Consider the following 11,917-nt stretch of genomic DNA (forward strand, 5'->3'; position numbering starts at 1 on the left):
ATACTCAACAGGTGAGGAGAGACAACAGGACTGATTGTCCACTAGATGGCAGTGTTTAATTACAAACAAGTGTGCATGAGACTTATTCATATTTACTGGGCTTATTTTACTGCCAATAAGAGCGGTTTGAAGTAAGAAAACAAAAACAAGTTACAAGTTCAAGTTACATTTAATTTATTATCCTAACTGAGGGAAAAAGCCAAATAAAGATAGCATCATAGTCTTCCAGCTCTCCTGTACCCTCTCCTCTCCTCTCCTCTCCTTTCCTCTCTCCTCTTCTCTCCTCCCCTCTCCTTTCCTCTCTCCTCTCCTCTAAGCTGATCCCCACAACAGGTGGTCTAAAGCTAAAACATCTGCAGCATGGATTTACAACAGAATTGACTGTCATCTTCAACAGCAGGAAATGATCCGATGAAATCAGGAGTGCTCTTAAAACCACTCTGGCGTCAATGTGACATTAGTTACCGTGACGACAGAGTGTCTTCCCTTCCTCACCGCAAGGAAGACATAAATCTACCGACGGTCTCGTTTAGTCTCACTTAAAAAGGAGGTTTCAGGAAGCTAAGATAAACATCATCACAGAGACAACAACAATAACCACGGCAGGGAGTCTATGGAGTCTCTAGAACATCTGCTGTCAACATGGAGGCTGGTGTGTGATGATCTACCTCATATCACAACTGTCGGGCCGGAATGTCTCATTCAGATTGAGAGTTACAGGGGAGGAACATTAAATGACTTACGTTGAGTTCTAAGGAGGATGACTTAGCATGCCCTCGGGACGACACTTCCCCCTTAGATCCCCCTAAGCAGTGATCCAGGATCGGTGTTCTAATATAGCCACGGGAATCAGAGAGGAGAGTGGAGAGAGGATCAAAGACGTAGAGAGAGGGGAGTGTCCTACCAGCTCGCCAGGGGGCCCTCGGGGTCCGTCCTTCCCTGTATTCCCTGGTGGTCCTCTGGGACCTGGAGAACCAGAAGGTCCTGGGGGGCCAGGGGCGCCGGCCTGACCCTGATCACCCTGGAGACAGACACATAACAGGGAGAGAGATGAGAACAGAAACATATAGAATACACAGTATATATACTATCAAAATATATCCACTCCAAACGATTACTGAGGTGGCAGTGTGTCCATTTAAAACATATCCTGAACAGAATGATAGTATCAGCAAAGTTCTGGTTCTCTAATTAGTGTCGTTCTGATGACTGGATCCATTAAACCCACACAATGTGGCTGTTTCAGACTCACTCTCCAAAGAGTCATTTTCTGTCTAATTCCAGCAGGCGTACCATGAGAAGTGACAGAGCGGACGACAGAGAAAGACTTGAAGCAAATAACAGATTTGTCTGATGTATAAGAGAAAGGAGAGAAGAGGAGAGGACAGGGGATGAGAGGAGAGGAGACAGAAGAGGAGATGGTGAGAAGCCAGAGGTCTGAGAAAGGGGGGGGAAAGGGGAGGTGAGAGGAGGGAGAAGGGGAGGATGTGTTGGAAGGCTGAGAGACGATACGCTCCTGTGACTGAGCTCTACCTTGAGAATGCGTTTGTGAAAGGTGTTGTGGTCGCTGGACAGAAAGCCGTGGTCAACGCGAGGGAAGACCATCTTGACCCCAGAGGAGAAGGAGGAGAGAAGATAGGACCCAGCGGAAACATACAGCAAAACACACAAAACAGAGAGAGAGAGAGCGACTGAGAAAGAGAGAGAGAGAGAGAGAGAGAGAGAGAGAGAGTGTGTCAGTAACTAGCAGTTCCCTTCTTCCCCTCAGAATGAAACAGGCTGAAGAAGAGAAGAGAGAGAGAGCCAGATGTAGCATGGAGGCTGGAGGAGACACAGAGAAGACCCATTTGAGAAAGAGAGAGAGATGGAGAAATGGGTGTAAGGGTGAGGGAGGGGGGAAGACAAACCTTGACAGTGAGAATCTGATTACTGAGGAGACCTGCTGAGCCCACTGGTAATCCCTGGAAGGGATCAGAGGCGGGGGGGGGGTACATAGAGGGTTAAACAGGGTACGTAGGATACAGATGACATGGGATGGGTAGGGAGTGTGTGTGTGAGGGGGGGGGGGGGGGGGGGGGGGTTGATGGATACTTATATGAGTACACAACATTCTTATATTGGCCTGGTTCAGTTTAGTTAGACAACTCCTATGATCATTTTTGTAATACAATACATAAATACCATAAAAGCACATACAGGTCCAGAGCCAGGTTACTGGTCCTCAACCATAACTACAGGACAAACAGACAATATCCACTTTGTCTGGTTTCAATCCTCAAACAATGGAGGCTTGGCTGTCTTGTCTGACCCAACATTTTCTGGTTGACTTGTCATGAAGATCAGCTCTCCATAGAGACAAGCAGACAGCCTGGGCCATGATGTTTCTGTTACAGCTGTGGTTCAATCATGGCTGTGGGTTTTGTGGCTGAGACCAAATTCTCCCTGGTGACTTTTCTCTCTTCTCTTCTCTGTCTCCCTCACAGTTCTCTGAAGTCTGTAGTCTACACCAGGGGAGGCTGGTGGAGGTAGAAATCGGAGGATGGGCTCGTTATAATGCATGGAATGGAATACGGATGGAATCCTCATTCCATTCCATGCATTACAATGAGCCTGTCCTCCGATTTCTACCTCCACCAGCCTCGCCTGGTCTACACAGATACAGCTGTGAGCATAGCGAGATAGCAGTGGTTGAAGTGGGCCGGTGTAGGCTACAGTGTGCTAACACCGATTGGCTCTAAAATACGGTCATTTTTCAAGCACTGCTATAGACACTCTCCCACCATTTAACATACTGTACTGTACACCCCTGGAGTGCTAAAGTGGTTACAACTGGTAAGAAAGTGTCCTCATTTGTCTTCCAACGACAACATACATTGACCCATGACCTAGCCCTGTGAAGTGAATACAGTACTAGGAAAACATGGAGCTGAAATGGAAACCAGGCCAGAGAAAAACTTTGGGAAGACAGAGAATTCTAAATGGTTCAGAGTCACAGGAATGCATCTGCTACAGTGTAGGACAGTGTAGAATGAGTTAATCTATAAAACATGTTAGTGTAACAGTCAGAGTGACTGATTGTGATGGTGTAGTAGAGCATGTTGATAGAGATGTATATATATATGACACAGGGCTACATCCCCTGACCTCACTACAGGGGACTGGTGGGTCAGAGGTCAGATCAGAGGTCAGAGAGTCAGGGACAGCCCAACGGGTCAGTCCAGTAGTCCATCTGGGCTCAGAGCTGGGCTCTGCCAGATGGTTGGTACACTAAGAGCTCTCATTCACTTCCATGGTCAGGGGTCGGGAAAGTGCATGTTTGTGTGTGTGTGTGTGTGTGTACTTGTGTACTTTAGTCTCCTGCCAAGCTGCTGGGAGATTTACTGTATAAAAAAAACTATACAAAACACTATTTTGTCAAATGTTGGTATGTTGCCATGGTTAAAACAGGCTAAAAATACTAACACCTGGTGATCACTTCATGTCTAATGGATTAGAAAGTACCTTATGTTGCCACAGGACATCCTGGTAAACATTAGGTAAATGCCAGTGGATTAAAGTCCCATAGAATCCAGCACTACACCTGTTATTAATATAACAGGGCTTGGTTGTGAGTTGTGAGGTGCAGAGGTGTCGACCAGGTGACTGATGGGGTCGCGGTGGGTTCACATGTCAAAAATAACAAATCAAACATCCTTCTTTTCCACACCCCTGATTGGTTGTACTATTGTGCTACTGCTGCTGTTTATACCTTTCCCTACTGTTGGTCCTCTGTGGCTCAGTTGGTAGAGCATGGCGCTAACAATGCTTAGGTTGTGGGTTTGATTCCTGCTGGGACCATATATACTGAAATGCATGCACTCACTGCAATGTAAGTCGCTTTTAAATGGCATATATTACTGTTGTAGATGGAACATCAGGCTGGGATGGAGGAAAAGGAGGCTGATAGCATTGGCATTGTATTCATGGGTGGAACAGTTTAACCTTTTCATGACATTTAAATCTGTCTTTTTGACATTTCTCATGTCTTTTATTTTCAGTTTGTTTTACGGTAATGTGTATTGACATTCTCTTATGTACATTAGATAAAGTTTGATTTGATTTGACCTGTGTGTGTGTGTGTGTGTGTGTGTGTGTGTGTGTGTGTGTATGTGTGTGCGTGTGTGTATGTGTGTGTGTGTGTGTGTGTGTGTGTGTGTGTGTGTGTGTGTGTGTGTGTGTGCGCGTGCGTGCGTGACGTATGTGATTCTCTCACCCTGGGTCCTATGTCTCCTTGGTCCCCCTGGTAAGAGAGAGGAGTACAATTAGACATAACACAAAGGAAAAATAAAAAATAATAAAATCTAAACTTTTAATTGTCAGATAAAGGTGTGATCAGATGTACCTTATCTCCCTTGGGCCCAGGCAGACCCTATCCGAAGAAGACAGAGAAAATGAAATCATTGCAATAAATAACCGACATAGATATAAATATGGAACATGTTAACTCTGGTATTCTCTGGAACAACACATTCCTTCCAATGATATTCACAGATATGTTTCACACGCACACTTTCAAGTGTAATGTACTCAAATGAAAGCAAACCATGCCTTCTATCTTAGGCAGCAGGGCTCAGGGTGTGTTTGAGGGAAATAACTTTCTCTCTCTCTCTCTCTCTCTCTCTCACTCTCTCTCTCTCTCTCTCTCTGGCTGGAGAGCATATGAGCTCAGGCCTCAGTGCATTACAACTAATCCAGTGATGATGTATCCACAAGCTCATGCAGTGTGTTCTGATCATATCATATCAACAAAAGAGATCTGCTAATCTATGTGAATGAGTCACCACAGCAGGGTGTTTCAGCTTTGGGCAGCCAGTCACTGTGGTGTTTTCCTAGGTGCTCTCTCTCTCTCTCTCTCTCTCTCTCTCTCTCTCTCTCTCTCTCTCTCTCTCTCTCTCTCTCTCTCTCTCTCTCTCTCTCTCAATCACATGATATATTTACGATCTAGGCTAACAATCCTACTATAGGACTGTGTGTGTGTGTGTCTCTCTTTCTCTCTCTCGCTCTCTCTCTCTCTCTCTCTACATGCAAGGTTTACAACTTCCCTAAGGTTCTAAGGCCTTGAAACCCTTCACTCTTTTTCATCCTCCTACTATAGCAATAAAGATAAGTCAATTCAATGGATCCCATCATCTTTTTAGTAAAGACGACATCTCAAACAACTCAAGCTGAATCATCATCAGTGGCCTGTTTTTTTTCCAGAGTGGTCCGGAGGTATCTAAACAGTAGACCACAGATAACATATTTTTAAAGAGGCTCAGGTCAGCCCAGACACAGCCCACTTACATCCTGGTGTGTGACACACTGTTTCCATGTCTCCTACCATGGAGCAGGCTATCACAGGGTGGCCCCTTGTTTATAAACACAGACATGTGCACAGGGCTACCCTCAGCAGCTGGGGATTAATTTGCCCATAGGCGCAGGTCTGAGGTTAGTTATATGGCTTTCCCCCTTGATGAGGGTTTCCCCCCTAAACTGATCCTAGATTTCGGCCTAGGGGGCAACAGGGGCCTTCTGGAGCCAATAGAACAGTGATGGATGGACAAGGCCACCCAAGACCTGGAGCACAGCTTAAGGTGAAACAAAGTCAAGTGAACATGCTATATAGATTCATGACAGGACCGACACTGTAGTGGTTTAATAATCACATAGACACATGGCCATACCAGTGGAGGCCGGTGGAGGTAGAAATCGGAGGACGGGCTCATTGTAATGCATGGAATGGAATGAGGAATGGTGTCCAACACGTGTTGGATACCATTCTGCCTCCACCGGCCTCCACTGGATCAGATCTCCTATCTCTCCTCTTATTTTACTTGGTTTTTACTTAGAAGCTTTTTTTGAGTTGTACAACATGAGGCAGTGGACTGTGTGTGATCTGCATACCTGCATCATGTCAAAAGCAGTAAAATAGTGAACATGGCTACTTACAGGTGTCCCATCCATACCAAGTGGCCCCTGAAAAACAAGATCATATATATATATATATATACACAATACAGTCAAACTTCCAATCAGCACGAGTCTCCAATAATCAGCGCGAGTCTCCAGGCCACTAATGAGATTGAAGCAAATAGTAATAATTCTCGGTTGATATTAACAGATGATTAAAGCGACGCATTTGATTCTGAGCGACAGTTGCAACATTACTGGTATTTATTCAACAGTCTGACAGATCATTGTGAGGAAATCTTGTTTTGACTGATTTATGGTTGGCTAATAATGTTGATATAATGTGGTGGCTATTTGTGTTTCAGTATGATATATATTTCAGCTCTTTCATATCGTGGGTTTGATCAGAAGTTTGGTCTCCAATAATAGCCTGTCTCCAATACATGCCAGGTTAAAGCAAATAAACACCCGGGTTACTAAAATAAGTTTTACGGTAGTATGACATAGTGTAGTACTACACATGTACACAAGGGATTTGGCAGCAATAAAAGACTAAATCAGTTTGACACAATGCTGGCCAGACTCTTAGAATGACCATAGTAGAGAGCAGGTAAAGACAGTTTGTCTGCTTGTGAGGTCATTAGGTGGGTGTCTGTCCACTGCTCTTCTTTCCGTATAATAATATCATAATATTCAACTGTCCAAATAACTATCATTATATTATTATGACATCATCTTGATGATAGTAGAAGAGGGGGTTGACGACAAAACAAAGACAGAGAAGCAATAGTTTTTTTTTTTTATTACTGAGGGGAGGGGTGTGTGTGTGTGTGTGTGTGTGTGTGTGTGTGTGTGTGTGTGTGTGTGTGTGTGTGTGTGTGTGTGTGTGTGTGTGTGTGTGTGTGTGTGTGTGTGTGTGTATGTTTGTGTTTAAATCCAACAAGGCCCACATGTAGCTCTGTACCAAGTTAGCAACGCTGAGTATTGGAGTTTGGACTCAAATTACTCTTGTTGTTGGAGCAACATCACAGACTGTTGTATTTCCCTGTTGGTCTTGACAAAGCCTGCAGTATGCCAACAAAAGCAACCCAACGCATGTGGACGGACTGTCAGAAATACTGACTCAAATCTTCCACTGAGTAAAATTGATGTTGTGACCTCAATAATAACTGTTTCTGGTGGCTTGAGACCACAGATAATATTTGGTTTAAAATTCTGAGGGATCAATATGCTAAATCACCACAAATTATTCTTTGAGGGAAATGTGCAGCCACATTGTAGTTGAGTTATATTGCTGCTGGTTAACTGTCCATGTGATATGTGAATCTTCACTTATACTGACGCACTGGGATAGCTGGGACAGAGAGCTGGGATATAGCCTCACCTCACCTCACCTACTTTGCTCTAACAACAATAGTGCACAAGACAGCTATTCCATGTGTCCACAATTATTCTCTAACAGAGATGAAGGTAAAAGGTTCAAAGCGTAGGACTGGTGTAGTAAGCATGGACTCTTCCATCAATATTATGCTTATAAATGGATAAATGCACACTTCAGGGCAAGAGGTGGATAATTTGGCGTGTAGGGAGAGATCGCACAAGATATAAACCACTGGGAAAGATGATTATTCTACCAGGACAGGGGGTGAGTTTCCCTCAAGCTGGGTAGCATAATAGCCTACAATAGACTTAGTCTACAATGATCTGACTGCTCCAAAACTTTTGGGGAGACTCTGGTGGACAGGAGTTGTGATGTAAGAGACAGTAGAGAGTATTATAGTGGTTGTATGAGAGCCGCTGACCAGAAACCAGAAGAATAGAATTAAGGTGAGAGTGATATTTACCGGGTAGCCATCGCGCCCCGGTGTGCCCTGTTGAGAATAAAAATCTGGATTAGGATTAAAATGGATGCATACAATGGAGGATGCATACAAAATAAATGAAATAAACAACAAACACATGACAGTTAATGCTGTTGTAATGGTAAAACCAATGTTTTGGGTTCTTTACCTCAGTATGCCTATAGTGTATATTGTATCACTTACCTTGTGTGAAATGCAGCCCACCTACCTCCCTTCCCCTATCACCGTTCAGTGATAGACCAACCATTCATACTCATATTCATATAACCACATCTCCATGGAGACAGAGATATACTTACTGGAGTTCCTGAAACAGAAAAGCAGACAAGAGCACAAACCATTAATGACGACCTGGGATCCATCTAGGTAATCAATTTCAATTCATTCAATTCAGGAAGTGATTCACTTTTTTTTTTGGCATAACTTTTGATGAGTTATTTTATTGAGGAATCTCATAAAAAAAAGAGCTACAGATCTGGGATCAGTTTCCTCCACAAACTGTAACCTGAACTACTAGTGGGAGAAAAACACTTAACTGACCCAGAAGCAGTGTCTAGGGGCAGCTTTCATAAGCCATCTTGTAGGTCTGACTCAATGGGAGGTTGATTGAAAGACGTAAATAAAGACAACTTGCTGATGTGTTCCATGTCACAACACAAGCTAATGGTTTACTCTGTCATCTGGTCCTGACCTCTAAACAATGGTTGTCATAACAAAACTGCAGTTCCCATGATGCCTTGTTTGTTCGCTTGTCATTACAATCAGGAGACATGATGAGTTTGATTACATGAGATACTGCCCTCTTCGCTTTCTTCTCACCCTGTGTGCGTCTGTCTGGCCTCAAGCACACACACACACACAAGCACATGCTCGCACATACACACACACACGCACAGGGCTCAGACCCATATGCACGCAGGCGCACACACACACACACACAGAGAACAGACCCGTATGCAAGCACACACACACACACACACACACACACACACACACACACACACACACACACACACACACACACACACACACACACACACACACACACACACACACACACACAACTGGTCAATATAAGTGTTTGGGGGTGTAGATACTGTTAAATAACAACAACATTCCTAAGGACGATATCAAAATGCTTCCAGTTCACTATGGCAAAAATAAGTTCCAGAAGAAACTTTGTGGGCTTGTAAAGTCTTATTTTGGTCGTGGAAAAGGTTAAAGGTGTGTCAATAGATTTGCTGTGTAGTTGAAAGAAAGTAAGATGGTCTTATTACGGTAGTGGATAAAGTTGGAGATGGTTTGGTTGGTTGGTTGGATGGATAGAATGTTGGCCTAAATCAACATTCCACCATGTTAACCGGATGAGAGGTTGAGATTAACCGGATGTGAGAGTTACAGAAGGCTTAATAATAAAAAAAATAAAAATAAAAAAAAGGTCTCAAAAAGCTTTTGGTTTCCATAGACCTTCATGTTAAAAAACGTTTAAAGTTGAATAGGTATCAGAACCAAAAGTCATAGCAACGCGAGTTAAACCTCTCTGCACGTTTTCAAGTTGGATTGGTGTGATTGGCTTAAAAGTTGTAGGAAGAGTAGCTGGTGGAAGAATTGGAATAATAATAATAATAAAAACAATAAAAACAATAATAATAATAATAATAATACTAAGTGTGTCTATAGAAATATCTGTGTTGGCAAATATTCCTCCAATACACCGGTACTTTAGCCTCATATTCAGAAATTATAGAAAATCATTGTAATTTGGGTTTTTCAGAGCAAAATATATACTTATGGATTTTTATGAATGAATAAACATTTATGTGCATAAAAGGATGTTGACTGAACAAGAGAGTTATTCAGCATAAGGAGTCACACAGGAAGATACTACAGTATTTACCAATAATTTATTTCACCAGTTAAGATGGATAGCTTGTGTCCATGAATTTCAGAGTCAGACGTTCTAACTTTTGTCACAAGCAGCTTGGGTGTGTAGCCTGTTCCAATCAACCATATCAGAATGGGGAGCACAACGCAGGTTGGTTTACTCTGCTGAAGAGAGCGGAACGTACTACTTTGATACATTTCAACTTTAGGAGGGGGAGGGGGAGGGCTAGAATAAACCATTATTGGAAATAACAGTGATTGGCAACCAAAAAGTGCAGGTTGTCACAGTATGTTTTTCACAGTGCATTTTTTTTTTTTTTTATGTTTTTGTAAATAAAATAACTGACAAAAACTAAAATAATTCAGTGGATGGTCAAACGGTGTCACAACAATTTATAGTGCTTACTAATTATTCACCCCCCTGGACTTTTTCCACATTTTGTTGTTACAACCTGACGCTAAAATATATTTAATAGATTTTTGTGTCATTGATCTACACAAAATTCCAAATAATTGTTCTGAAATGTTTACTAATTGCATAAAAAATGAAAAGCTGAAATGTCTTGAGTCCATAAGTGCATAGGAATCAATTACACACTGTGTGGATTAGGCTGTCACTACGAACTCAGCAAATTTCATAATTTTCTCTTGATCCTGACAAACTCCCCAGTCCCTGCCAGTGACAAATATAAACCAGAGAACACTGGGAGTTTCAGACTGAGGGGAGATAGGAGGGAAGACAGACAGGAGGGATGTTTCATGCTGCTCCTCTGGCAGACCACCGAGAGAGAAAGCCCACCGGTCACATAGAGAACAGTGATTTAATACCACAGCCAAACACACACACAGACACCATAGATCACTTGTGTGTGTGTGTGTGTGTGTGTGTGTGTGTGTGTGTGTGTGTGTGTGTGCATGTATGTGTGTGTGTGTGTGTGTGTGTGTGTGTGTGTGTGTGTGTGTGTGAAATCACATTTGGCTGCATGCCAACTATCCCACAACTCCTGAACTCCAACAACCAATTATTATAGCCAATTGTAGTCTACTGTATTTATTTGTTTTTAATTGTTTTCTTGATGCTGTAATGGTAACGGATGGTGTGGCAGTGCTATACTTGTTGTAGCCTGCCATTCCACACAAGAAGTTCCTAACTAGCTACCTAACTAACTAACTAACTAATTCCCTCACTCTGAGTCTGTGATGATGTACAAAAACATGACGTAATATTTTTTACTTTACTAATGTCCACATCACTAGAGAGAGAAAGCTCAGAAGAGCAGTTACTGAGCCTCCCCAACAAATCTCTATGATGATGATGATGATGAAGATGCACTACAAGCTAATAAATGATCTGAGAGTTCTAGTAAATGATCCACACTCTGTTGCTGTGTTCCAATATCCACACTAGCATAGAATTTAGCATAGCTACTATAGCCACACTAGCATAGAACTTACCATAGCTAATACATCCACACTAGCATAGAACTTAGCATAGCTAATACATCCACACTAGCATAGAACTTAGCATAGCTAATACATCCACACTAGCATAGAACTTAGCATAGCTAATACATCCACACTAGCATAGAACATAGCTAATACATTGTTACATTATGTGGTATGCTAGTAGGGATATTGGAATAGCCTAAGCTATCGCTGTGCTGGGCCTTAGACAGTATTCCACATCCACAGAGAAGAAGGTCTAGCTCAGTATTGCAACAGTAAAACACAGATGTCCACAAACCATGACAACTCTATGAACATTCTAGCCAGGCAAGATGAATTACATGTAATCCTTGCAACAAATGCTTGTGATAAGGGGCTAATTACAGTAGAAATCCCCCTCTAATTGTGGGGTTTAGTAAATCAAGTTCCTCCTCTCCCCGGCCTCTCTGCGTACAGCTGAGGGTTGCAGTTTTTGCTTTCACATGAAAAAGAGTAGGAGTAGGCTTGCGATGCTGACAGGGTCAAAGGTCATCATGGAGCCTGCAGCTGCACACTGTCAAACACACACACTCACCCATGCACGCACGCACGCACGCACGCACGCACTGAGGACTAATAATTACCAGGGTCTCCTCGTCTGCCCATCCTTCCCCGTCTTCCTGGAGGTCCTGAAGGAAGTAGAGAAAACAAGGAGGTTCATGAGTTCATCCACATATATTTGTATCAACCATCTACTAAACACACACACACACACACATCTACTAAACGTATTCAAACATCATCATCGGATGTTCTCC

At 42.8% G+C, this 11,917-nt stretch overlaps 1 protein-coding gene across 1 annotated transcript in view; it reads right to left on the reverse strand.

Moving 5' to 3' along the window:
• The window catches only part of col23a1b (collagen type XXIII alpha 1 chain b), a 140,217-nt gene that overhangs the window by 6,157 nt on the left and 122,143 nt on the right, over positions 1 to 11,917 (reverse strand). Inside the window, exons 3-10 of the mRNA XM_083693830.1 lie at positions 11,744 to 11,788; positions 8,090 to 8,097; positions 7,773 to 7,799; positions 5,968 to 5,994; positions 4,382 to 4,408; positions 4,253 to 4,279; positions 1,908 to 1,961; positions 905 to 1,021 (exon numbers count right to left, since the gene is read on the reverse strand). Coding sequence (XP_083549956.1) covers positions 905 to 1,021; positions 1,908 to 1,961; positions 4,253 to 4,279; positions 4,382 to 4,408; positions 5,968 to 5,994; positions 7,773 to 7,799; positions 8,090 to 8,097; positions 11,744 to 11,788 — 332 coding nt within the window. The remainder of the gene's footprint in view (positions 1 to 904; positions 1,022 to 1,907; positions 1,962 to 4,252; positions 4,280 to 4,381; positions 4,409 to 5,967; positions 5,995 to 7,772; positions 7,800 to 8,089; positions 8,098 to 11,743; positions 11,789 to 11,917) is intronic.

The sequence above is a fragment of the Argentina silus genome (assembly GCF_951799395.1).
Source record: "Argentina silus genome assembly, chromosome: 2".
Classification (NCBI taxonomy): Eukaryota; Metazoa; Chordata; class Actinopteri; order Argentiniformes; family Argentinidae; genus Argentina; species Argentina silus.